Raw genomic sequence first — 22500 nt, 5'->3', positions numbered from 1 at the left:
TTCATTGTATTGAATTAATTATTAATGTATTGTTATTATATATTCATTTATTATTTTTGTTTTGCTTTGACCAATCCTGATAAATTTACCATCCATCTCTGACAAAATGTAAAAACAGAAAAAATTCTAATAAAAACAATAGTGCTTATTTCTCCTTGATTATCCTTGAATGAGTTGTCCTGGATAAAAAACTGAAAAAATAAAGCAAACATTTTGTTAAGTTTGTCTCTTTGTTGCATCTTTACTCAAACTCAGTGAAAAGTGTTTGTGATGTGTTGCAGTTTCAGACGGCAGCAGATTCACAACCTGACGAACCTTCAATCTGAAACACACAGCGAGGGTCACAGACTGTGTCTCTCCAAGACTTACAGGAACTCATTCACGTCTCTATATCCTCCAGGGCTGATGACTGCAGCCTGGAGTTCAAACTAAACAGGCTGAAATGTCTTTCAGCCACTGTGCTGCCCCCTGCTGGAACCTGCTGCCCCCTGCTGTCCCATGCTTTTAATGGATCAAATCAAATCTGGCTTTAACTGGCTCTGTCTCCTCTGCCTTCATTAAATCTTTTAATCTTTGCACTTTAATGATATTATCTATTTTGTAATCAGTGTTTTTATACTGTTTTCTTATGCTTTTTACTTTTTATGCCTCTTTTATCTCTGTTAAGCTCATTGAATGACCTCAGTGTCTGATGTGCTGTACAAATACATTTGCCTAAAATTGTAACACAACAGCTGTTCAGAAACTAACAGTATCTGTTCAGTTTGGTGAAGGACGTGGGTCGACTGTTGATTCAGCTCGTGTCAGAGGCAGGAACTGGAACTGTCCTGTTCACTTTCCCAGTCTGAAATGATGAAAAGGAAAGAGAAACACCAACACTGAAAACTCCAGGAGAATTTTAATGATGCAACATTTTGATCACTTGTTTGATTTTTGTTTCAGTTTTTAAAAATTGTTTTTATGCCTTTTTAAGAAACTGGTAGAAACTTTGAAGGTAAAAATGTTGCATTGTATAAAGTTTGTGCACACTGCCTGTTGTTGAGACCTTTCCTCAGATGCATTTAATTAATTTATTAGGGTTTAATTACCACACAGTTCAGATTACAGTATTTAATTCTATTTGTATTCTATAATTATTTTACTGTGCCAAACGGTGGTAGAATTGCATTTATTGTTCGTGTCGTACACCCTCCATCCACAGGGAGGCGCTCACACCCGCCCGCTCCAACGAGAGGATCCACAACAACTCGTCCGCTCACAGAGGAGGCTGTTCTCGGAGTTAGCAGCTGATCTGGGAGCAGATTTGATTGACGGTCATCAGCTGTTGTATTCCCGCGTTATCGGGATTAAGGCCGACCTCAGATCAGCTGTCAGTCAAATACAGGATCTCAGAGGAGCACGAGCACCGGAGACGAACCGCGGGACAAACCATCATGTAGGTACCGGGTCAGGGTGAGAGAGCTGTGGGTTTATGTTCTCTAATGATCAGTCAAGTTACGGTTCTTCATATTAACCAGCGTCCTGCTCTGTATGTACTGCTAAAGCTAACAGGAAGCTAACGAGCTAGCTGCTAGCATGTAGCCCCGACTCCCCGCTGTCACGTTAGCAGTTTTACCTTAAATGGAAATAGAAGAAGAAGAGGAGGGCGAAGAGTTATTAACAGTTAGTCTCTTTGTGTGTTCTTGTGTTAAACGGAGAAGAAGAATGACAGTCAGTACTCCAGTGAAAGGACAAATAATACTAAATTAAAATCCTCCATTACAAGTAAAAGCCTGCAGCAGTGATCACGGTTTAATACACAAATATGTTTTTGTTACTGAGAGTGTTGCAGCGTGCTAACTCTCATAGATAGATAGATAGATAGATAGATAGATAGATAGATAGATAGATAGATAGATAGATAGTATGCTTTATTAATCCCAGATAGCTACTTCACATAATCACAAAAACAATTAAGTGGGTAACAAACTAAACATTAGATAGGCTGAACATAAATATAATTCAAATATATATAGCTTTATCTATATCTATATATAGAGATATAGATATAAAGAGTGAAGATACACCAATAATATACTATATTCTGAATAAAACTTTACAATGGCAGTAATTTACTATAATACAGTGGACATTAGTGCAAGTCAGGTGGAGATGAAAAAACTTGAAATATCAGATTAATGTGATATATAACATGCAGTGTAGGGCCCAAAGTACAAGCTGTTTCTTTGTAAGAGATCACAAACTAACACGGTTGTAAATCACTGGTTTAATCTTGTATCGTGTATTGTGGTGTACTGTACTTAAATATCAGTAACTGCAGCTGTCACATGAATGAAGTGGAGTAAAAACTGCAGTATTTCTCTGTGATTTGCAGTGTGGTAGAGGTATAAAGTACCGTACTTTAGTAAATACTCACTTTCCATTTCTGTCAGTGATGCACTTTCTTGCTCTGAGATTAAGGATCTACATGACATGAGGTCTCACTTGAGTTGTAGTTGTATTTTTGACATAAATATTTAAATGTAGTTTTTAACCATACATCTATATATAGTATATGGGTTATACCTGAACGCTCGTGGCTGCTGCCTGTTTATCTGACAGGACAGTCATTATTACTGCTACTTACAGCAAGGGTCCTGAACCAGGATTTACCAACATTTATACTGGAGCTGTGAGGTGGCTTATTCCTCAAGACTGAGGCAGCAAGATTATTTAATGTAGGCATATTAAAGTTAATGTGGCTTAATGTGGAATCTGTCCTCACCTCCACCATGATTATATTTTACTGCCCACACACCTTTGTTTCTTTACTCTAAAAGTTTTCAGGTAAATGGCCAGTGAACAGAATCTAGTCACGTGACAGTATGTGAATAACTTCTGGGAGAGACGCTGCAAAGAGCAAAACTAATGACTGACCGGAAGTCCGACCCGGGAAACAACTCAACACTGCTGTGTGTGAGGTGGAATATGGACCATGAACATTTATGTTGTCGCACACAGCCAGAGGTTTACGTGAAGTAGCTTCTTAGTTAAAAAAAAAAGAGCTCTCGCCGTTTTCACATTGCGCATGCGCGAAAAGGAACCGACTACAGGAAATGTTTTAACCGAGTGAAAGGTTTTAAATCCAGAAGAAACGTCACTAGGTCGAAAGAAAGCGCGCCATGTTGACAGTTATAAGATTATGGCTCAATTAAAAACATTAGCTCGAAGCAATTTTAGCCCATGTGGCTTGATTAATTTAATCTTTACATTTCGTTCTGCGCATGCGCACAGTTTGAAGTGGAAAGGGTACAAATACAAGTTTCTCTGGACGGCGAAACATTTCACAGTATCAATTTGGTCAATCGTCACTTAATCACCAGTTTCTGCGTTTATCGACAAGAAACACGAGTTTGTACAGGAGTTTAAGGACGGTGTTCTAACAGAAGAGGCGTGGTCGCGTTCACCATGTTCCCACAATGCATAGCGGTGGTGCAGCGATTATTGTAAATGTTAAACTCTTTATATTTACACTTTAGTGAAAACGACGAGGTGTGTGTGTGTGTGTGTGTTTACCGGACAACATAAGCTTTTATATTTCTGATAAATACGGAATTTCAGTTTTTTATTCTTCACGTCTGTTCATGAACCCTAACAGAGAAGGCTGAGGCGGAGAATGGCTTCCCTGACTTCACACCGTCTTCTTCAGTACACTCTTGTTTCTCTTCAGATCGTATAAATCTTTCGCCTTTTACTAAAGATTTCCGTGGAGAGGAACAATAAGAGTTTCATCCAATTTTTTGATGCCCTGCTTCACTGCGGGGCTTCCTCTCTTGTCGAATAATAAGCTAATATTGTACTCTGGTAAAATGTCCAATGGGATACATGCATGTGTCCCTTGACGTCACTGACGTCCCCGTGAAGGTTGTGTTACTTATATTACTAAACGAAAAACTTTTCAGGTTTACTTCTTCAGAATTGATCACTTAAACTAGATAGTAATAATAATTATAAGGATAAAGATTATTAGTAAAGCATCTTTCATACAAAGAAAGCACCTGCACTAAGTGCTTCACATGCAAAGACATCAGATGAACATAAAACAAAAAAACCCCATTAATGTGAAACGAGATGGAATAATAATAAAACGATAGATAAAAATGAAGATGCTCCTCTGATCTCTCTGATCTCTACAGGTCATGTGCTCCATAGTTTCAGCTGCATTAAAGTCGGAGGCTTCACACTGATCTTTACTAATGAGACGCAGCGCGGCTCCTTTGGTGGGTTCAACAGACCCAGGATAACGTTTACTTATCTGGCCTGACTGAACCTGAACATTGACGTCCTGATAACCTGTACCACGAAGCAGGTTATCACCAAGCTCAGTTAAGCCCGGGTTCACCTGTGCGGCTACGAGCGCCTTCATGTGAAAGAGGCAGAGTTGTTCATTATAAGCAGCGTCGTCACAACCACAAATGAAGTTTTAATATGATACAAGAGAAACACTGACACCTGCTGGCGAGTTCGGTTACAGCAATGTCCAACAGTGATATTCAACAAGGTGAAATGTAACAATATGATCACATGACTGGAACAAAAAAATATCATTCCCACGTCTAAATATCATTTCTGTCAGACTAAAGATATATTGTAAATAAGAGCATGAATTATCATCACGTTTGATTATTTTCTCTCTTCAGACAGATGATGAACAAACTGTTAATGTGTTAATGTCAGACTGTTTCTGATGCAGAGAGGAGAGAGAGAAAAGAGGAGAGGAAGAGGAGGAGAGGAAGAGGAGGAGAGAGAAAAGAGGAGAGGAAGAGGAGGAGAGAGAGAAAAGAGGAGGATAGGAAGAGGAGGAGAGGAAGAGGAGAGAGGAAGAGGAGGAGAGAGAAAAGAGGAGGAGAGGAAGAGGAGGAGAGGAAGAGGAGGAGAGAGAGAAAAGAGGAGGAGAGGAAGAGGAGGAGAGGAAGAGGAGGAGAGAGAAAAGAGGAGAGAAAAGAGGAGGAGAGGAGAGGAGGAGAGAGAGAAAAGAGGAGAGGAAGAGAAGGAGAGAGAGAAAAGAGGAGGAGAGGAAGAGGAGGAGAGAGAAAAGAGGAGGAAGAGAGAAAAGAGGAGAGAGGAAGAGGAGGAGAGAGAAAAGAGGAGAGAAGAGGAGGAGAGGAAGAGGAGGAGAGAGATAAGAGGAGAGGAAGAGGAGAGGAAGAGGAGGAGAGAGAAAAGAGGAGAGGAAGAGGAGGAGAGGAAGAGGAGGAGAGAGAAAAGAGGAGAGGAAGAGGAGGAGAGAGAAAAGAGGAGAGGAAGGGGAGGAGAGAGAAAAGAGGAGAGGAAGAGGAGGAGAGAGAAAAGAGGAGAGGAAGAGGAGGAGAGAGAAAAGAGGAGAGGAGGAGAGGAGGAGGAGGAGAGGAAGAAGAGGAGAGAGAAAAGAGGAGAGGAAGAGGAGGAGAGGAGGAGAGAGGAAGAGGAGGAGAGGAAGAGGAGGAGAGGAAGAGGAGGAGCTTCATCACTGGCAGGAATCCTCCATTAGAGAATCTGTGTTCAGGTCAGATGAAGCTCTGACAGTCATTAGATTTTATTTATTGATAAACTGAATTCTGCAGAAGCTTTGGTTTAAAACCAGAGACACATGGAAAGACTCAAACATATGTTCTATCTACCGATCGTTATTATTGATCACTTTATTGTGAACTCTTTTGTCCCTGTCAGGATCCTGTAGACTCTGTTTTTCCAGTGATCTGATTGGTCAGTAGTTTGGCTGTGAAGTTAACCTGCGCCGGAGCAGGTTAGGAGTTCAGCATCAGTTACCATGGTGATTTACCCTGGTAACAAGTGAACCACCGTCGTAGGACTGAAAACCCAGAGTTACACCTGAAGTTACCTGCTGCTTCGTAGTGCAGAGCTCTGCTGTGACCCGTGTTCTCCATATGAAGACACCAACCAAACCCCTCCAAAACCCTCGTTAGTTCCCTCTCGTTAGTTCCCTCTCGTTAGTTCCCTCTCGTTAGTTCTCTCTCGTTAGTTCCCTCATCAAGTCTCATCAGTGACTTGTGGTAATTGCTGCTGTGTCACATCTGTGCAGCGCTCATTAAAAATACTTTCCTGATGTTTCTGCTGCTGTAACTGGAGCATGTGAAGAGTCACGTTACTGTAACGACGTGAGGTCGTTGGTCGGTTCGTCTTTTCTTCGGTGTGATTATCAGTCAGCGGCCAGTTTCCTGTTGCATCTGTTCAACATCCTTTTTTTGCTGCTTGTTGTGACAATGTGAAATAGTGTTGAGGAGTCACAACCGTCGCTGCTGTTTGACAGTCGGACGTTCTCTCTCGTGAGTTTTATATTTATTCATTGTTGGTCTCTTTTTCTTTTTTTGAATCATATTTGTTTGTGTTTGTGTCTTTTTCTCTTTCTGACATCGTGGCATTAATAGAGTTAATCTGATTGGACGCTGCGGTTTCAGACTGACGTTTCTTCACACTGTGAAAACAGAAGCTCTTCACTGTTTCTTTTCTATCATCTGTTTTCTCAGTTTGTTCTTCAACATGTCAACATTATTATTTTGGTCTGATAACAGTAAGAGAGTCTGAGGCTGCTGTGAAGAGTTTACACCTTTAAATAAATCCTTTCATGTTCTAAAACTGAACACAGACGTACAAGTTAAAGATTAGTCCGTGTACAGACTCCTTCTGTCTTTATCTGCTGAGTGTGTTCACTGCAGTTCTTGCTTCAGACTGTGGCAGGACGTGTTAGATAACGCTCCACTTCCCCTGTCAGACTCAAGGTTAAAAGATTAATGGCAGTGAATGTACAAAGACCTTTAGGAACCATCACTACATATTGTACAGAAGAGGTGAAATGTATCTGAGGTCACCTTAATAATATTGATCATGTATCCTGAGGGACACAGTGTGGGAGTATTAAATAAACCACATTGACTCTATCTGTGGTTTCATCTCATCATCTGACTCGTCTGTTCTTCACGTTAGAAGCTTCATCGTTATTTCTCCACAGTAACGAGCTGCTGCTGCAGAGCTCAGCGACGCTTACTCACTTATTATAGACTGTTTTTTAACTGTGGAGAAACGTAGATATAATTATTATTATGTAGTACAGTAACTCGAACACACACACACACGCACACACACACACACGCACACACGTCAGACTGTAACTCATTATTGATCTGAGAACAACAGTGTTGGATTAGAAACATTAACAGAGGAGTTTTGGGCCTGGATCAGCTGTTCTCTGTCAGTGGCGCTCTCCTGTACGTGGGCGGGTCGGTGCTGTGACGCTGGGTCCAGTAGGAGCTGGTGTCATGTTCAACCAACTGCAGCAAAGCAAAAATGTAGAAGAGACAGAAACAAATGTCACTGAGTGAAGGTGGAAACAAACAACAACACTCATTAACGTAGACGAGCAGAACAAAGACTGGATGAGGATGACAGGAACTTCCTGTCAGATGATGGATCGACCAATCAGCTCGCGTGATGCAAAGGTCTGCACATGTTGAGGTGTGCAGGACATTAGCTCCTGTGTTACCCATAATACCTTTCTCTGTGTAGGTTAAAGATGTTTGTGTTTCTCTACAAAGGTAAATGTAGTACATACTGTGTGTGTGTGTGTGTGTTTGTATGTGTTTGTGTACAGTATGTCCTATATATATAGATATATATATATAAGATAAACAGGGAGGTGCTCAGATACACTTCCATAGCTGCTCATCTATATATATATATAATATATATATAGATGAGCAGCTATGGAAGTGTATCTGAGCACCTCCCTGTTTATCTTTGTTGAACTCAGAAGCATAATTCCAGTTTTAATGGTCATGAGCTTGAATTTCACATTCTTGTTTTTGTGTGTATTGAAATAGTTTCTCAGGATGTAACGTGTTTTTCAAAGTACTTCAAAGTTAACGGAAATGTCAGCGCTCATACTTTTAGGAGAAATTATAAATATATTGAAAATATAAAATAGTGAGCCTCTTTCTTTTACATTAACAAAATAAACATCTTTTGATTTTGAATTTTTTTTTGACAATAGAATAATTTAAAAAATACAAATTGGGCTTTAACAAGCTGTGAGGGGCATTATGGGTAAAATTAGTTTTGACACTTCCCATAGAAACTGATGGAGTAAGAATGTGGCAGCGTCAGTCCGGATCCACCGCAGTGACCTGAGGGTCCGACAGGAAGTCATGTGACTGATGTAGATCTGTGACGTACAGAGCAGCTGATGTGACTAACCACAGAACTGAGAACTGACTCCGGTTAAACCTGATCACCACAGGTCTGAACCAGAACCAGCAGCAGACCAGCTGAGTCTGGACCCGGTCTCCACCTCAGACCGTCAGACAGGACGCGTTGATAAAGTCTCTGAGATCCAGCTGGACTCTGAGCCACAGAAGATCCACGTGGTCCCGATCCACCGGCGTCCGGACCTGCTGGTCCCCTGTGCGGACCTGGTCAACTCTGAGTGGCAGAGGAGTCAGGCGGCCCGGGTCCACTCCCTCCAGAAGTCCGGTCCGGAGTTTCCCGTCTGCCTGGTTCTCCTGCAGGGCCACAGAGAGACAGAGAGGCTGCTGGGACACGTCCGTCTGTCCCGGGTCGTGGGTCACGGCGCCAGTCTGTTCGTGGAGTCGGTGGTCGTGTCCAGGGCAGAGCGGGGGCGGGGCTACGGCCGGACTGTGATGGAGGGGGCGGAGCGTTACGCCAGAAAACGTGGATTCAGGCGTCTGTGTCTGACCACACACGATAAGCAGCACTTCTACTCACACCTGGGCTACGTGCTGTCCACGCCGGTGCAGAACGCAGGCGCCATGACGTCATTCGTTCCCATGGAGACGCTGCTGAAGTTCTCCAGGATGGACACGCAGAAACAAACTGGGACAAAGATGGAGGCTCCAATAAAACAAGAGAACAGGGACTCAGAGGGGTCACCTCCTCCTGCTAGTTTACCTCCCCCTCCTCCCCCTCCTCCCCCTCCCCTCTCTTCCACCCCCAATCCTCCCCCTCCTCCCCCTCCTCCCCCTCCTCCTCCTTTCTCTTCCACCCCTAATCCTCCCCCTCCTCCCCCTCCTCCTCCTTTCTCTTCCACCCCTAATCCTCCCCCACCACCACCTCCTCCCCTCCTCCCTCCCCCTCAGTCTTCAGGACAGCTGACAGTCCAGACTCTGACTGAGACTCCCTACAGAGACGCTAAAGGAGTTCCCATCTTCTGGATGCACAAGGACATTTGATGAACAGTCAGAACACACATGAACACATGAACACATGAACACATGAACACATGAACACATGAACACACACTGTTGATGGTCAGACCCAGAAACAAGAGGAGGAGGAGAAGCAGAGTCGATCCTCCTCTGTTTGTTTCACTCGTTTGCAGCCGCGGCCTGAAACTCATGACTTCATGTTGAACTCAAACACTACGACAAACTTCAAACTAAGATGCTGTATTTTACAACCTGCCTTTTATTTTGACAGGTTCGTGTTCTGGTTGTAGTTCAGGTTCTGGTTCTGGTTCTGGTTCTTATCAGAAACTTTAAAATAAAAACAAAGGTGAATCTCAAAGTTGTCAGCTCAGACTCTTCACTTCACATAATAAAAACCCGTCCAGGTTCAGGTTCAGGTTCTTATCAGAGACCATCAGAATAAAAACAGTTGAGGTTCTGGTTCTGGTTCTGGTTCTGGTTCTGGTTCCTTCAGCTCTCGTGGTTTAGATGAGTTTGTAGTGAGGATCCGCAGCAGAGAGTCAAACAGGAAGTTTGACGACTGTGATAATTAATCTGAACTGGACCTCCACGTGTTCAGTGTGTTTCGACTGAACGAATCCTGAAGCCTGAATTAAGTTTATAACATTTATTACATTAATGAAACTGATTCAATAACGTCTGAAATAAAGAGAATCTGATGAAAATATTCTTTTGTTTGTTTTTATTTTTACATTGTATTTAATTATCTGAGTGTAAACAACCAGTTAATGTGTTTGTTTAATTTACAACAGTTTGTGTTTATATTAAGATATATTATATATCCCCCCCCCCCCCCCCCCCACAGGAAGGACACGGCAGTGGATGAGCAGCCATGCTGCTGTCTCACCTCCCTCTCCTCCTCCCTCTCCTCCTGCTCCTCTCCCCCCTCCCCTGTACCTCACTGTCATGGAACTCCACCCATGGAGATCCAGTCCCCCCCCCCCCCCGCCTGCTGTGGCTGCGGCAGGTCCGGTTCTTCAGGACCGGCCGTTCGTGGTGGTGTGGAACATGCCCACAGCTGGATGTCAGAAACGCTTCAACATCCACCTGAACCTGCAGGACTTCGACATCGTGGAGAACAGACAGCAGAGGTTCCAGGGTCAGGTGACTGATATTCACTTATTCTAAGTCATTTTCTACCATTATCACAAACAAACGACATTATTTCAAATCTATATGTATTGTGTGTTTAATGATATAGAAGTGAAAACCCCTGCTGCAGGGAGAGATGAGCTGAAACATCTGTTTTACTCTGCCTGAATCAGCTCGGACATCAGGGAACAGCTGTTTGTTGCTGTGGTCAGTGGTCTGGCTGCTAGCAGTAGCCATGTTGTTAGCACCACCGCTAGCATCCAGATGATGATTCATTGATAATTTAAACACACACGTGTCCTGTGCTGACTTTTCTAAAGTGAGCAGTGGCTAAGTTCTTCTTTGTGACAACATTAAAGCCTGTTGGAGGAAACTTGTCTATAGACCATATTCACACGGTCGTCAGGCGGAGGGCGGGAAGCCTTGAACTTCCTTTGACCATATTGATTAATGGGCAGATGAATGTTCCAGATGTTGAAGGTGAAGACCGGCCCACACTGGACACACTAAGCTAATGCTAGGCTAGTTGTCAGATGACACATGAATCCACTGTCTTGTGCAAATGTTAAACATGAACTAATGTCCGGTTTCATAATCAACCTGCATCAGTGATACAGTCACATGACAGTGGAGCATCACTGCTAACTTCACCAGGTGAAGAGATGCCAGGGCAGCTGATGCTACATGGCTAGCTTGACTCCATCCAGTGTGTTTCACTTCCAGACTGAACTAAACGTGTCTGAGATCAGTGTTGATGTTTCACAATTCATTGATTTCTTTCCTCTTGTATCATGTAGCTGTCAAACAGTAATTAGCTAAGAAGTGGTTGAATGCTAACGTTAGCCGAAGCTAATTGTTTATCAAGTCTGTCGACGTCTCTTCAGATTTTCATCATCCATTGTCTTTCCTGTTGCTCGCTGATCAAATGGAAACTACTTGTCAGTCTCTATGTTTATATCTGTGTGACCTGGAACCAGCAGGATGACATCATCCTTTCACTGAGAGGTTTTGAGCTTCCCACAACATGGCCGCCGTGTGAATACGGTTTAGTCAAAAATCAGTCAAAAAAAAAAGAAAAGAGCTAAAAGAGGCTGAAAAGCTGAGAACAGTGTTGTGATGATTCTGTGTTTCCAGAACATGACCATCTTCTACCGGGACCGCCTGGGGAGATATCCGTACCTGTCCAGAGATGGCAGGAAGGTCAACGGAGGAGTACCTCAGCTCGGTGACCTCACGGCGCACCTCTCCCTCTCAGAGGAGCAGATCTCCGGCCTCCTGCAGCCCAACTTCTCAGGTTTAGCCGTGATCGACTGGGAGGAGTGGCGGCCGCTGTGGGAGAGGAACTTCGACTCCAAGAAGGCGTACAGGAAGCTGTCCGAGCGGCTGGTGAGACAGGAGAGACCGGACCTGTGCGGCAGGGCCGTGACGTCGCTGGCGAAGCGGAGGTTTGAGGAGAGCGCTCGGACGTTCATGGAGGAGACGCTGCGGGCGGCGGTCAGAGGTCACCCCAGGGGATTGTGGGGGTTCTACGGTTTTCCTGCCTGTTTCAATAAACACAAGAGGAAGACAGGTACAAACACTGTGTCTACACGTAGCGATCTCCTTCAAGGTCACGATTGTATATATTTCTACACATTCAGTCATTTTTAAACATTATTGTGATGAGACGAAGTCGCTGGAAACTTTAACTGTCATTAAAAAAAAAAACTTCATGTTTAACCCCGAACACAAATGTAACATATGTTCATATAAAATAAAAACTTATGTAAAAATTAATTAATTATTAAACCTTTTAGAAACTGGAACGATTTCATACATCAACATATATGTCTGGCCCTTTGTGTATGTATGATTATATTGCAGACATATGTGATGTTGATGTTATAAACTGTGAAGTCCAAAAGTCTGAGAACACTTTCCTAGAATGGACATTAAAATTAAAATTAAAATTAAAATTAAAATTAAAATTAGAATTAAAATTAAAATAAAAATGAAAAAGAAATGAATTAGGAAAACATAAGCATGTAGAATGTACGTAGTTTTAATAAACATGCATATATATATATATATAAAATATAGAATGTTAACATATACGGTCACAACATGTTATACCATATAAAAATTCATCATTTATATGTTTTTAATATATGTACATAAACATATTTTAGGCCTGTGTCTTGCTTCATGTGATCAGATCAGAGTTACACAGGACGCTGTCACAGAGGGACGAGGCGGCTGAACGACCGGCTGTCCTGGCTCTGGACTCAGTCCACTGCTCTGTACCCCAGTGTCTACCTGCCCCAGAGGCTGGCCGGGTCCCAGGACGCCGCTCTGATGGTCAGGTACAGAGACCTGTTCACCTGTTCACCTGTTCACCTGTTCACCTGCGTCTGTCACAAACAGCTGAGGATCAAAAACACTGAGATTTAACAAGTGTTCATCTACAGCACGTTCAGCTACTGAAGGATTCTCTTCTTCTTCACTCAGACACAGACTGCTGGAGGCTCTGAGGGTGGCGGCACTTTGGCGCCATGGCAACAACACCAGCCACAGCACGCCAGTTCTTTCCTACTCCAGACTGGCTTTCACACACACACTCAGCTTCCTGAACGAGGTAGGAGATCTGTCACAGCATCGACACGGAAACCATATTGTTAACAGTTTAATATACTGTGTGTGTGTGTGTGTGTGTGTGTGTGTGTGTGTGTGTGTGTGTGTGTGTAGACAGACCTGGTGCACACACTCGGGGAGAGTGCTTCACTCGGAGCTGCTGGAGCGGTGCTGTGGGGGGAGCTGAAATTTGCCAAATCCAAGGTGTGTAAAGTGTGTGTGAGGTAATTTTTTATGTGTGTGTGTGTGTGTGTGTGTGTGTGTGTGACCCTCTCTCCTGTCCCCCCCCCCCCCAGCATCAGTGCATCCTCCTCAGAGACTACATCCTCACAGTCTTGGGTCCCTTCGTACGCTCTCTGAGGTCAGACACTCGGCGCTGCAGCCATCAACTTTGCCACGGCAACGGGCGCTGCACCAGGCGACGCCCCACCTCTGGTCACATGGTTTCTTCAGGTCCTGCTAAGACCTCAGACCCTCATGACCCCCCCGGTGTCAAACTTCTTCACAACCACTTCATGTGTCAGTGCTACCCGGGCTGGACGGGACAGGAGTGTCAAACTGAACATGAGGTGTTCACGTTGTAATAAAAACACATGAAAATCATTAAATACATTTGTGAATTTATCTGTTTATTTTTGTTTATTTTAATAAAGGTGAAGTTCACATATAAATCCATAATACAAAAATATTACAGTAAGTTTACATAGAGGAAAATGCTGGGAAGCAGAGATCTGTTTTTACCCACACCACAGCTACAGGAAACACTGAGGCTAATGAGGCTAATTAACAGACGACATTAATCACTACAGGAGTCTGGTCTCTTTGTTAATTAGAGCTGAACGACTTCCTCACACAACCAACAGAACATGGACGTTAAACCGAATGCAGCATTAATGAACAACAGTTCAAACATGAAGAAGAGTGGTGAGTTTAACGTCCTCACTGTCTAAAACATTTCATGACTCAGATCTTTGAGATCCGTCTCGCAGGTAAAATTAAATTAAAATGTGTTTCTTGTGCCAGAAATGGCGGCCATTTTGAATATTTTTAAATTTGAAGTGTCTAATGGGATTTTTCAGATGAATGTCTCCGGAGGAATTAACAGACTGATCCGGGTGCTGAGAGATTATTACAGTTGTCTGCTGCACTAATATTAAAAGTGAACATCAGGTGTGTTTGGTCTCCTGTGCAGGTGTCCCTCATGTCCGTCCTCTCGTCGCTGTCAGGTTGTGTCTCAGTGCTTGCAGCTCTTGGATCAGCAGAGACAGCTCTGTGGCTGCAGCCTCTTTCTCCCTCACTGCCTCCGTCAGCATCCGGATGGCGCCGCCCTGCTGGACTGGAAGAGGAGCAGACACAGTGTGGTCACACATCAGGAAACATCTGGATGAACAAATGAAAGTGGAAGAATCAGACGTCTCACCCAGGAAGTAGAAGATGAGGAACACAGTTAGCAGGAGCAGAGTGATGATAGCACAGCCCAGCGCGTACGCTCGAGATGAACTGGGCGTCAACATGTCCTGCAGATGGCTCTGCCATTGGCTGCTGACAGGAGGACCTCTTTGATTGACAGCTGTGATGTCACGAGTGAATAGGTTTCCATTGGGAGACGGTGTGTAAGCAGGACGAGGAGGCCGCATCCCTGAAAACACACACTGTCAGAGAGAGAGAGAGTGTGTGTGTGTGTGTGTGTGTGTGTGTACCTTTGTGTTCGTGGTGTGTTCGATGCAGGTCGTTGATGGAGTCCACAGAGTGAAGCTCGATCTCGGTCAGGTCTCTGTCACTGACCCTGTAGAGCTGGGGGGTCGTCTGAGAGGAAGGAGGCCTCGACATCTCTCCACCTCTGGAGGAGAGAAGAGAGGAGGAGATGAGGAGAAGAAGAGAAGAAGAGAAGAAGAGATGAAGATATGAAGAGAAGAAGAGATGAAGAGAAGAAGAGAGGAAGAGAAGAAGAGATGAAAGAGAAGAAGAGAAGAAGAGATGAAGAGATGAAAGAGATGAAGAGAAGAAGAGATGAAGAGAAGAAGAAAAGAAGATATGAAGAGAAGAAGAGATGAAGAGAAGAAGAGAGGAAGAGAAGAAGAGATGAAAGAGATGAAGAGAAGAAGAAAAGAAGAGATGAAAGAGAGGAAGAGATGAAGAGAAGAAGAGAAGAAGAGATGAAAGATGAAGAGATGAAGAGAAGAAGAGAAGAAGAGATGAAGAGAAGAAGAGATGAAAGAGAGGAAGAGATGAAAGAGATGAAGAGAAGAAGAAAAGAAGAGATGAAGAGAAGAAGAGATGAAAGAGAGGAAGAGATGAAAGAGATGAAGAGATGAAGAGAAGAAGAGAAGAAGAGAAGAAGAGATGAAGAGATGAAGGTGGCACTCATCAACTCCTCTCTTCAGGTGAATATATGGTGTAGCTCTCCACAGTGTTAGCTTCCAGGCGCCATGAGAGCTAACAGCATGTAGCTCAGCACAGAACCAACCAGCTGCTCTGACTGAAGGACACAAGTTTATTATATATTATGATGAGTTTATTGATCCACTGAGATCATGTTTGAGGGAAGTGGACTCTCATTCTCGCTCTTTTACAATTTGTAATGAAGAATTTCTCCTGTTCAGCAGTGAAGTGTGAGTGATGGCAGCTGTTGTGATGTGTTCACAGTACACAGTAAACTCTATCCACAGCTTGTTGTCTGACTCACTGCTGGTGGTTCTGTTGGAGGCTCGTTCACTCTGATCTCAGTCTCACACATCAGAGTAATGGAGACCAGGAGGCGGGGACCTGAGACTGGAGGAGAACGGTTGTAAGGATGTCTCATGAGCGGGAAAACAGATCAGATCGGCTTCTATTAAAACAAACAGGTCATGTGACCAGTTGATTTATCAGAGCTATTATTAGAGCTGGTAGTCAAACCCATAAAGACATAATGCTGCTGGAATTTGAATCAGGGACCAAAGGACAGGCTCCTAACTAATGACTGACTGACTGAATGGATGATTAACTGGACTGACTGTTCACACACTGAACGGTTGACGCTCTGTCACTCACCTCCTGTCACCATGAAGAAGAGCTGTGATCTACGTGTTTGTTCTCTCAGTCCAGTCTGCAGCGACCGCAGAACCGACCTCTCAGAGATCCACTGAGCTCCAGCGCCGAGGAAGTGACTCCAGTCGAACCCTACATGTGTGAAACTCAGCGAAGCTCCAGGTTTCAGGGTCCTGGTCGTCAGAGTGTGTGTCACTGAGCAGCTGTAGCCCCCCCACTCCCCCCTCACACTAACTATGTTTGTGTGTGTCCATGTTCCAGTTTAGCCCACCCCAGCTGCCCTGTGAGAGAGGTCGAGAGAGCTAGAGACATGGAGAGAGAGGGGGAGTCTTCTCAGCCCCATTACCCCCCCCCCCCTACATGTACACCCCCTCCAGGCCTGAAATAGCAGCAGAGACATGGAGTATTATTAGATCTTCAGGATGACTCAGGGTGGAGGGCATGATGGGATACACAGGGATAAACACACAGAAACCCAAATATCACTGGAGATATTATATAGAGCGATAGATGGTGGGGGGGGGGGGGGGGTTGTTCTGTGGTAAACATGGTGTTTCACTGTTGATGAGCACATCAACATCCCAAGTTCCACGTCTGTAATTAAAGACGGACGTCGCCTCTGTGACGTCACCTGCAGGCTCCTGAAGCTCAGAGTGAGCTGCTCATCTGTCGCCATCTTGGCAGTGTCTGACTCTGCCACAAAAAACAACACAGAAAAATACTTTTGTACAAGTTTGTTTAAAATTCACTGTTTCAGACAATAACAGAGAATGTATTTATGATCACAGGAAACTTGAAGCAACAGTAAAACATATAACGGTTCTGAGTTCTGTTGTAGAGAACCTTTGGTTCTGTCTGAAGCTACAGAAAGAGCTGCAGCAGGAAAGAAATGAAAAATGTATTTATCACCTGTGCACTGCTACTGCAAAATAGTTAAAGTTGTCTGTTTATAAATAAAGTTATTAAATTATTATTATTATCATTATTTTATTTTAATTTTTTTTCAAATTTAATTTAATTTAATCATTATTATATTTTTTTAATCATTATTAAAGTTACTGTTTGATCCTAGTCAACTTTTCTCAGCCACAGTGATCATTCTAAAAATAACCTATGTGTTACTTTAGCATTAGCTTAGCATTAGCCCACTAAACTAACACATGTTAACACAATGAGCTGTTGAGCTGAAAATCACCATTTATTTAGAGTCCAGTGAAGGCACCATTCATTAGCATCATAAAGCTCGACAGGTCAAACAGACCGATCGACTACATTTCCCACAAGTCTTTGCGCGCTCCTTCAGTCGCCTCCGCTCATGTGTTTTTGCCAGGAAAGCAGAAACTCCAAGAGTTTCACAGCGGAAGTGTTCGTCTTCCAGGAGCCGAGAGAGAGACAGACTTCAGCGGGACTCAGGTGGCATGATGTCGGCTCGGCTGCTGGTTGGGGTCGGCACTTCGGGGCTCGGGTTTCGGGCTTCGAGAGACGGTTTGCTGCGGGGCTGTGGAGCTGGATGTGCGGGGAGGAGGCAGCAGCAGAGACGGGCTTCAGGTGCAGAGGTCAGTGTCGCTTCACTTCTGTCACTGCGGGTTAAAGTGAGAGAAACGTCTCAGTCTCTTCTTCAGCTGGAAGTTCTCAGGATGAAGTGAGAGGCTTCATGTTTGAACTGTAGTTCAGAAACATCAGAATAAATCCCTGTTTTACAGTAAGTGTCTCAGCAGCAGCAGCAGCAGCTAGTTCAGGTCAGTTGATGCAGACATAATGTTCATCAGTTCCCGCTTCATTCAGCTGCAGATGATTTAATTAAAACCACGAGTCACTGAGTCTAAAGCTCTGCCAGCTCCGACTGAGCCTCATGACAGGCCGTGAAGTGAGACTGTACATGTGGCCACATTCATCCGTTCACTCTGTGGCCTCATTCATCCGTTCACTCTGTGGCCACATTCATCCGTTCACTCTGTGGCCACATTCATCCGTTCACTCTGTGGCCACATTCATCCGTTCACTCTGTGGCCACATTCATCCGTTCACTCTGTGGCCAGATTCAAAGTGAACTTTATTGTCCTTCACACCAAACAGAATCTCAGCAGAGTGAAACTGTGTTTTCTCCTAAAGATCAAAAATATATAAATGTATAAATATAATAATACAGACACAACGTCATAGACATGTGACAGGACATAACAAATAGTGCAACATGTCCATTGTAATAATACAGTGCTGATGTGATGGACATTGAATTATTGAAGGGGAAGCTGTGCATGAAATAATGAATCAGACGTCAGTAACATCGTTTATTTATCTGGAAAAACTTTCAGTCAAACACAATAGATACAGAAAAGACTAAAGTCCTGACCATGTGGATAACACTAATCTGTAGCAGTTCTGTGTGTGTGTGTGTGTGTGTGTGTGTGTGTGTGTGTGTGTGTGTGTGTGTGTGTGTGTGTGTGTGTCGATTACAACCACAACAACCACCTCCTCTGTTATTAATGTGTGACTTTGGACTTGCACAGTTTTGTAAAAAGCAGTTCACTCTTATGTAAAGTGCTAACACACTCTATCCCATAATGCACTGCTGCTGCTGCACTGATAAGCCCCCCCTCACTGGCCGGTTCAAAGGTCAAAGGTCAGAGTATAAAGAAGAGAACACAGTAGAAATGAGACTGTCATCACTGTCACATGTAACATCCTGTTCATGAAGTTTCATCTGTGAGAGATTTGATCTGAGAAAAATCTGTTCTCCCACAGCAGAGATCAAACTGATCCTCGCAGTAGAGATAAATCGATCAATCAGTAAATCAATCAATAAATCATATTAGAAATAAGTGAATGAAAAAACATCTTTCTGAACCTGAACAAGCTTTTTTTTCCTCCCTGTAAACGGAGCATTAGACTTGAGTCACCGTGTTACTTTTTCCACTCAACAGTGTTGTGTTTTCCCAGGCGGCCTTGAAGAGGACCCCCCTGTTTGACTTCCACAGACAGCACGGGGGGAAGATGGTGGAGTTTGCGGGCTGGGCCATGCCGGTCCAGTATAAAGACAGTCACATCGCCTCACACATGCACACCAGAGAGCACTGCTCCATCTTCGACGTCAGCCACATGCTGCAGGTGAGACGACGAGACGCTCAGACAGACGCAGGAACACGACTTTGATCTTTAATATCCTGCTTTTATTTCTGCTTTTAATCTCTTCATTCATCTTTTATTATTTTATCTTTATCTTCATTGTTTCTTCAGTCCCTCTTATTATTGTCTTGTTTTTGGTGTTTTATTTATTACTTGGTCTTTTATTGTGTGTGTGTGTGTGTGTGTGTGTGTGTGTGTGTGTGTGTGTGTGTGTGTGTGTGTGTGTGTGTGTGATGCAAACTCACACACACATATAGACGCACATCATCATAGTTTTTATTTATTTATTTTTGCATTTTTAAAATACACAGAAATGACAAAGGGACCGTCTTTGTACTGAACTGTTTGTTGTTCCCGTCAGACCAAAGTCCACGGCAGAGACAGGGTGAAGTTCATGGAGTCTCTGGTGGTGGCAGATATCCAGGAGCTGAAGGACAACCAGGTGAGGTGAAGCTGCGTCACCTGACCGTCTACCTGTGACGGTCACATGCAGCAGATCCAGGGTGGAGGTTCTGACTCATGTTAGAGGAGAACATCTGTCTGTACAGCTGTGAGAAGCCTCACTGTGTCAGCTGTGTGGTGCTGAGCAGGTCTGAGAACAGCTTAAGGCTGAGGGCATCTCTGTGGTCATGTGATCCACTGTCAATATAAAGACATTGATTGATAGATTGATCGTCTCGTCTCCTCCTGGTTTGTTCTCACTGTGTTCGGAGCTGCTTCAGTTTCTCAGCTGAGTTCACAGCTCATCGTTCTTAATGATTTATTCAATAAATACCTGGATTAGAAGCAACCAGCAGCTGCTTCAGTGGAGAGGACAGTGATGGAGGCGACTGGAAAACATCAGAACATCTGGAATTGTCTATAATTTAATTATCACACAGACTTTTATATGATAAGTTTGATTTTTTCACCTTTTCCTCATTTAAACCCCCCCCCCCTCAGGGTACGTTGTCCCTCTTCACCACTGAGAGAGGAGGGATCATTGATGACCTCATCGTGACAAAGACAGACCAGGGTTACCTGTACGTGGTCTCCAACGCCGGCTGTGCCGACAAGGACTCCGCCCACATGAAGGTGAATACAGACGAACAGAGTGTGGACAGACAGCAAGACAGTGTCTGACTGTGTGTGTGTGTGTGTGTGTGTGTGTGTGTGTGTGTGTGTGTGTGTGTGTGTGTGTGTTCCCTGTAGGCCAGACTGGCAGAGTTCAAAGCAGCAGGTTTTGATGTGGATCTGGAGTTTCTTGATGAAGCTCTGATCGCTCTGCAAGGTAAGATTTTCTTTCTTTCTCTCCCTCTACTTTATTAATTTCTTTATTAATTTCATCTTTTGCCATCTGTTCTTTGTTCTTTTATTTAACTCTTTCCTCTTTTAATCTTGAGCTAATTAACAGTGTGAGTCCTCCCCCCTCCATGTCTCAGATTACAGATCATTGATTATCTGTGTTGTCAGGTCCCTCCATGTCGCGGGTTCTCCAGGAGGGGCTGAAGGAGGACCTCAGTAAGCTGACCTTCATGACCTCGGCCCTGGCCGCTGTGTTCGGCGTCCCTGGCTGCAGGATCACTCGCTGTGGATACACCGGAGAGGACGGGGTGGAGGTGGGGCTCCGCCTTCTCTTGTTGACATTGGACAAATAAATGTGATTGACAGAGACGTGACTGATGGAGGAAACGTCAGAGGATCGTTGAGTCTTAGGATTGATGAATGTCTGTAGTCCATCCAACATCCTGAGACCTGGAGCTGTGTTAGCCGTGCTGCTAACGTAGCTAATCAACACTGTAATGGTTAATCGCTCTGTGTCCATAAAGACCAGAGATGTTTCATATTCTCATATTCTGTTTCCTGTTCAGAACCAGCTCTAAAGCTCCTGGTGTCTCTGTCTCTGTGTCTCTCTGTGTCTCTGTCTGTCTCTGTGTCTCTGTCTCTGTGTCTCTCTCTGTCTCTGTCTGTCTTTGTCTCTCTGTCTCTGTATCTGTGTCTCTGTGACTCTCTGTCTCTGTGTCTCTGTCTCTCTCTGTGTCTCTGTGTCTCAGATCTCCGTCCCTCAGTCCAGAGTGGTGGAGCTGACAGAGAGGCTGCTGGGTAACAGCGAGGTGAAGCTGGCCGGTTTGGGTGCCAGGGACAGTCTGAGGCTGGAGGCGGGGCTTTGTCTCTATGGCAACGACATAGATGAGATCACCACACCTGTGGAGGCGACGCTGGTCTGGACCATAGGTGAGGCTTTACCTCATCGCGTTTTATCAGTGGTTTCTGTCTTTGTGGCAGGTTGTGGTGGAACAGGTGAACAGGTGAACAGGTGAGTTTACAGATTCACATGAACACAGAGACTCAGAGACATGTGGTCCACAGACGTGCAGTGAAGGGACCGGGTTGGTTTTAATTCAGTTATTTAATCATGTATTTTAGGAAGATGATGTTCATGTTCTCCTACATTAAGATTTACATCCGTCTCTGTTCACTTCCTCTTTAGTGTGTGTGTGTGGTGTGTGTGGTGTGTGTGTGGTGTGTGTGGTGTGTGTGTGTGTGTGGTGTGTGTGTGTGTGTGTGTGTGTGTTCTTCAGTCTGTTCAGTGTATTCACTCCCTTTCTCTTCTCACACACAGGAAAGCGTCGCCGTCAGACAAAGGATTTCCCGGGCGCTGACATCATCGTCCCCCAGATCAAAGCCAAGACGGCGAGGAAGAGAGTCGGCCTGGTGTCCACCGGCCCCCCCGTCCGTCAACACACCCCCATCCTCAGCTCTGATGGACAGGTTATAGGTGAGGCGTGGTGGAGCGGAGGGAGCTGTGTGTTTTAATGAACAGTGGTGTGAGCAACAGTATGACAAGACAATAATCACAACAATCATTTTTAATAAAAAATAAAATAAAGAACAAAATCTCTTTCACACCAAGGTTGAGAAAAGTTTATCTTGTTAAATCTCTACAAAAGTAAATAAATAAAAATAGAGAGCACAACCCTCCACCAGAGCTGAACACCTGACACCACACAAATATCTGGATCTGATCCTGGTCCATGTCTCATCCCTCCAGCGAGTTCACTGGATAAATAACAGCAAAGAATAGAGAATAAGAAATAAGATTATAAAGATGAATATAAAATATAAACATAAAATAGGAAATGTGATGTTAATATATACAATATAAATGTGACATTATATGGTGTAAAGGTAAAAACAATATATTCACCATTTACTGTATATTCATAACTAACACTGACTCAGCTGAACATGTGGAACTAATCAGCTGTAAAACAAAGTGTCTGTGAAACATCCAGTTTGTCCATCGCTGTGCCACAGGGTTTTAATGATCCTGCCACTGGGGGGCGCCACAGTCACACTTTCAACCCCTACACATTCTTTTAAAAAAAGAATTTAATAATGGAAGAGGTCATGATCGATGCGTTGT

General features: G+C 43.9%; 5 protein-coding genes and 1 non-coding gene across 7 annotated transcripts in view; 5 read left to right on the top strand and 1 right to left on the bottom strand.

Annotated features, from left to right (window-relative positions):
- prkar2aa (protein kinase, cAMP-dependent, regulatory, type II, alpha A) overlaps positions 1–220 on the top strand; it is a 12336-nt gene extending 12116 nt beyond the window's left edge. Inside the window, exon 9 of the mRNA XM_056385629.1 lies at positions 1–220. This exon is cut by the window's left edge and continues 1156 nt beyond it. The gene's annotated coding sequence lies outside the window, so the exon portion shown is untranslated.
- A 712-nt stretch (positions 221–932) lies between these two features.
- Positions 933–9903, top strand: LOC130175437 (N-alpha-acetyltransferase 80). The gene is made up of 2 exons (XM_056385922.1): positions 933–1435; positions 8273–9903. Coding segments are annotated over exons 1-2 (951 nt in total). The 5' UTR covers positions 933–1433; the 3' UTR covers positions 9222–9903.
- LOC130175591 (U5 spliceosomal RNA) lies at positions 3690–3805 on the top strand. Its single transcript, XR_008828761.1, has one exon. It is a non-coding gene; the product is annotated as a U5 spliceosomal RNA (small nuclear RNA).
- A 170-nt stretch (positions 9904–10073) lies between the features above and the next one.
- hyal3 (hyaluronidase 3) lies at positions 10074–13562 on the top strand. Its single transcript, XM_056385921.1, has 6 exons — positions 10074–10340; positions 11463–11898; positions 12523–12670; positions 12816–12942; positions 13053–13142; positions 13235–13562. Exons 1-6 carry the CDS (start codon positions 10143–10145, stop codon positions 13520–13522), a joined length of 1287 nt encoding a protein of 428 aa, XP_056241896.1. The 5' UTR covers positions 10074–10142; the 3' UTR covers positions 13523–13562.
- si:dkey-20d21.12 (uncharacterized protein LOC556245 homolog) lies at positions 13547–16200 on the bottom strand. Of its 2 annotated transcripts, XM_056385924.1 has the most exons (5): positions 15972–16200; positions 15625–15710; positions 14639–14778; positions 14359–14577; positions 13547–14274 (listed from the first exon to the last, which is right to left on the bottom strand). In XM_056385924.1, exons 3-5 carry the CDS (start codon positions 14766–14768, stop codon positions 14138–14140), a joined length of 486 nt encoding a protein of 161 aa, XP_056241899.1. In that variant the 5' UTR covers positions 14769–14778; positions 15625–15710; positions 15972–16200; the 3' UTR covers positions 13547–14137. The 2 variants fall into 2 exon arrangements, with proteins under 2 accessions (XP_056241899.1, XP_056241898.1); XM_056385923.1 differs by lacking the exon at positions 15625–15710 and having other exon boundaries at positions 15972–16198.
- Positions 16201–17199: 999 nt separating this feature from the next.
- The window catches only part of amt (aminomethyltransferase), a 6982-nt gene continuing 1681 nt past the window's right edge, over positions 17200–22500 (top strand). Inside the window, exons 1-8 of the mRNA XM_056385065.1 lie at positions 17200–17524; positions 18909–19076; positions 19456–19536; positions 20037–20168; positions 20286–20364; positions 20547–20692; positions 21128–21308; positions 21697–21852. Of these exons, the coding sequence (XP_056241040.1) occupies positions 17387–17524; positions 18909–19076; positions 19456–19536; positions 20037–20168; positions 20286–20364; positions 20547–20692; positions 21128–21308; positions 21697–21852 (1081 nt within the window). The 5' untranslated portion in view covers positions 17200–17386. The remainder of the gene's footprint in view (positions 17525–18908; positions 19077–19455; positions 19537–20036; positions 20169–20285; positions 20365–20546; positions 20693–21127; positions 21309–21696; positions 21853–22500) is intronic.

This window comes from Seriola aureovittata, chromosome 9 (genome assembly GCF_021018895.1).
Source record: "Seriola aureovittata isolate HTS-2021-v1 ecotype China chromosome 9, ASM2101889v1, whole genome shotgun sequence".
Taxonomy (NCBI): domain Eukaryota; kingdom Metazoa; phylum Chordata; class Actinopteri; order Carangiformes; family Carangidae; genus Seriola; species Seriola aureovittata.
This window is presented reverse-complemented; position numbering and strand designations above follow the sequence as displayed.

Excerpts from the sequence above, each read along its gene's own strand:
- hyal3 (XM_056385921.1), top strand. The coding sequence starts at position 10,143 with ATGGAACTCCACCCATGGAGATCCAGTCCCCCCCCCCCCCCGCCTGCT. Across the intron at positions 10,341-11,462 it reads AGCAGAGGTTCCAGGGTCAG|AACATGACCATCTTCTACCG; the intron begins GTGACTGATATT and ends CTGTGTTTCCAG. Across the intron at positions 12,943-13,052 it reads CACTCAGCTTCCTGAACGAG|ACAGACCTGGTGCACACACT; the intron begins GTAGGAGATCTG and ends GTGTGTGTGTAG.
- si:dkey-20d21.12 (XM_056385924.1), bottom strand. The coding sequence starts at position 14,768 with ATGTCGAGGCCTCCTTCCTCTCAGACGACCCCCCAGCTCTACAGGGTC. Across the intron at positions 14,578-14,638 it reads AACACACCACGAACACAAAG|GGATGCGGCCTCCTCGTCCT; the intron begins GTACACACACAC and ends GTGTGTTTTCAG. Across the intron at positions 14,275-14,358 it reads CCTCATCTTCTACTTCCTGG|TCCAGCAGGGCGGCGCCATC; the intron begins GTGAGACGTCTG and ends CTCCTCTTCCAG.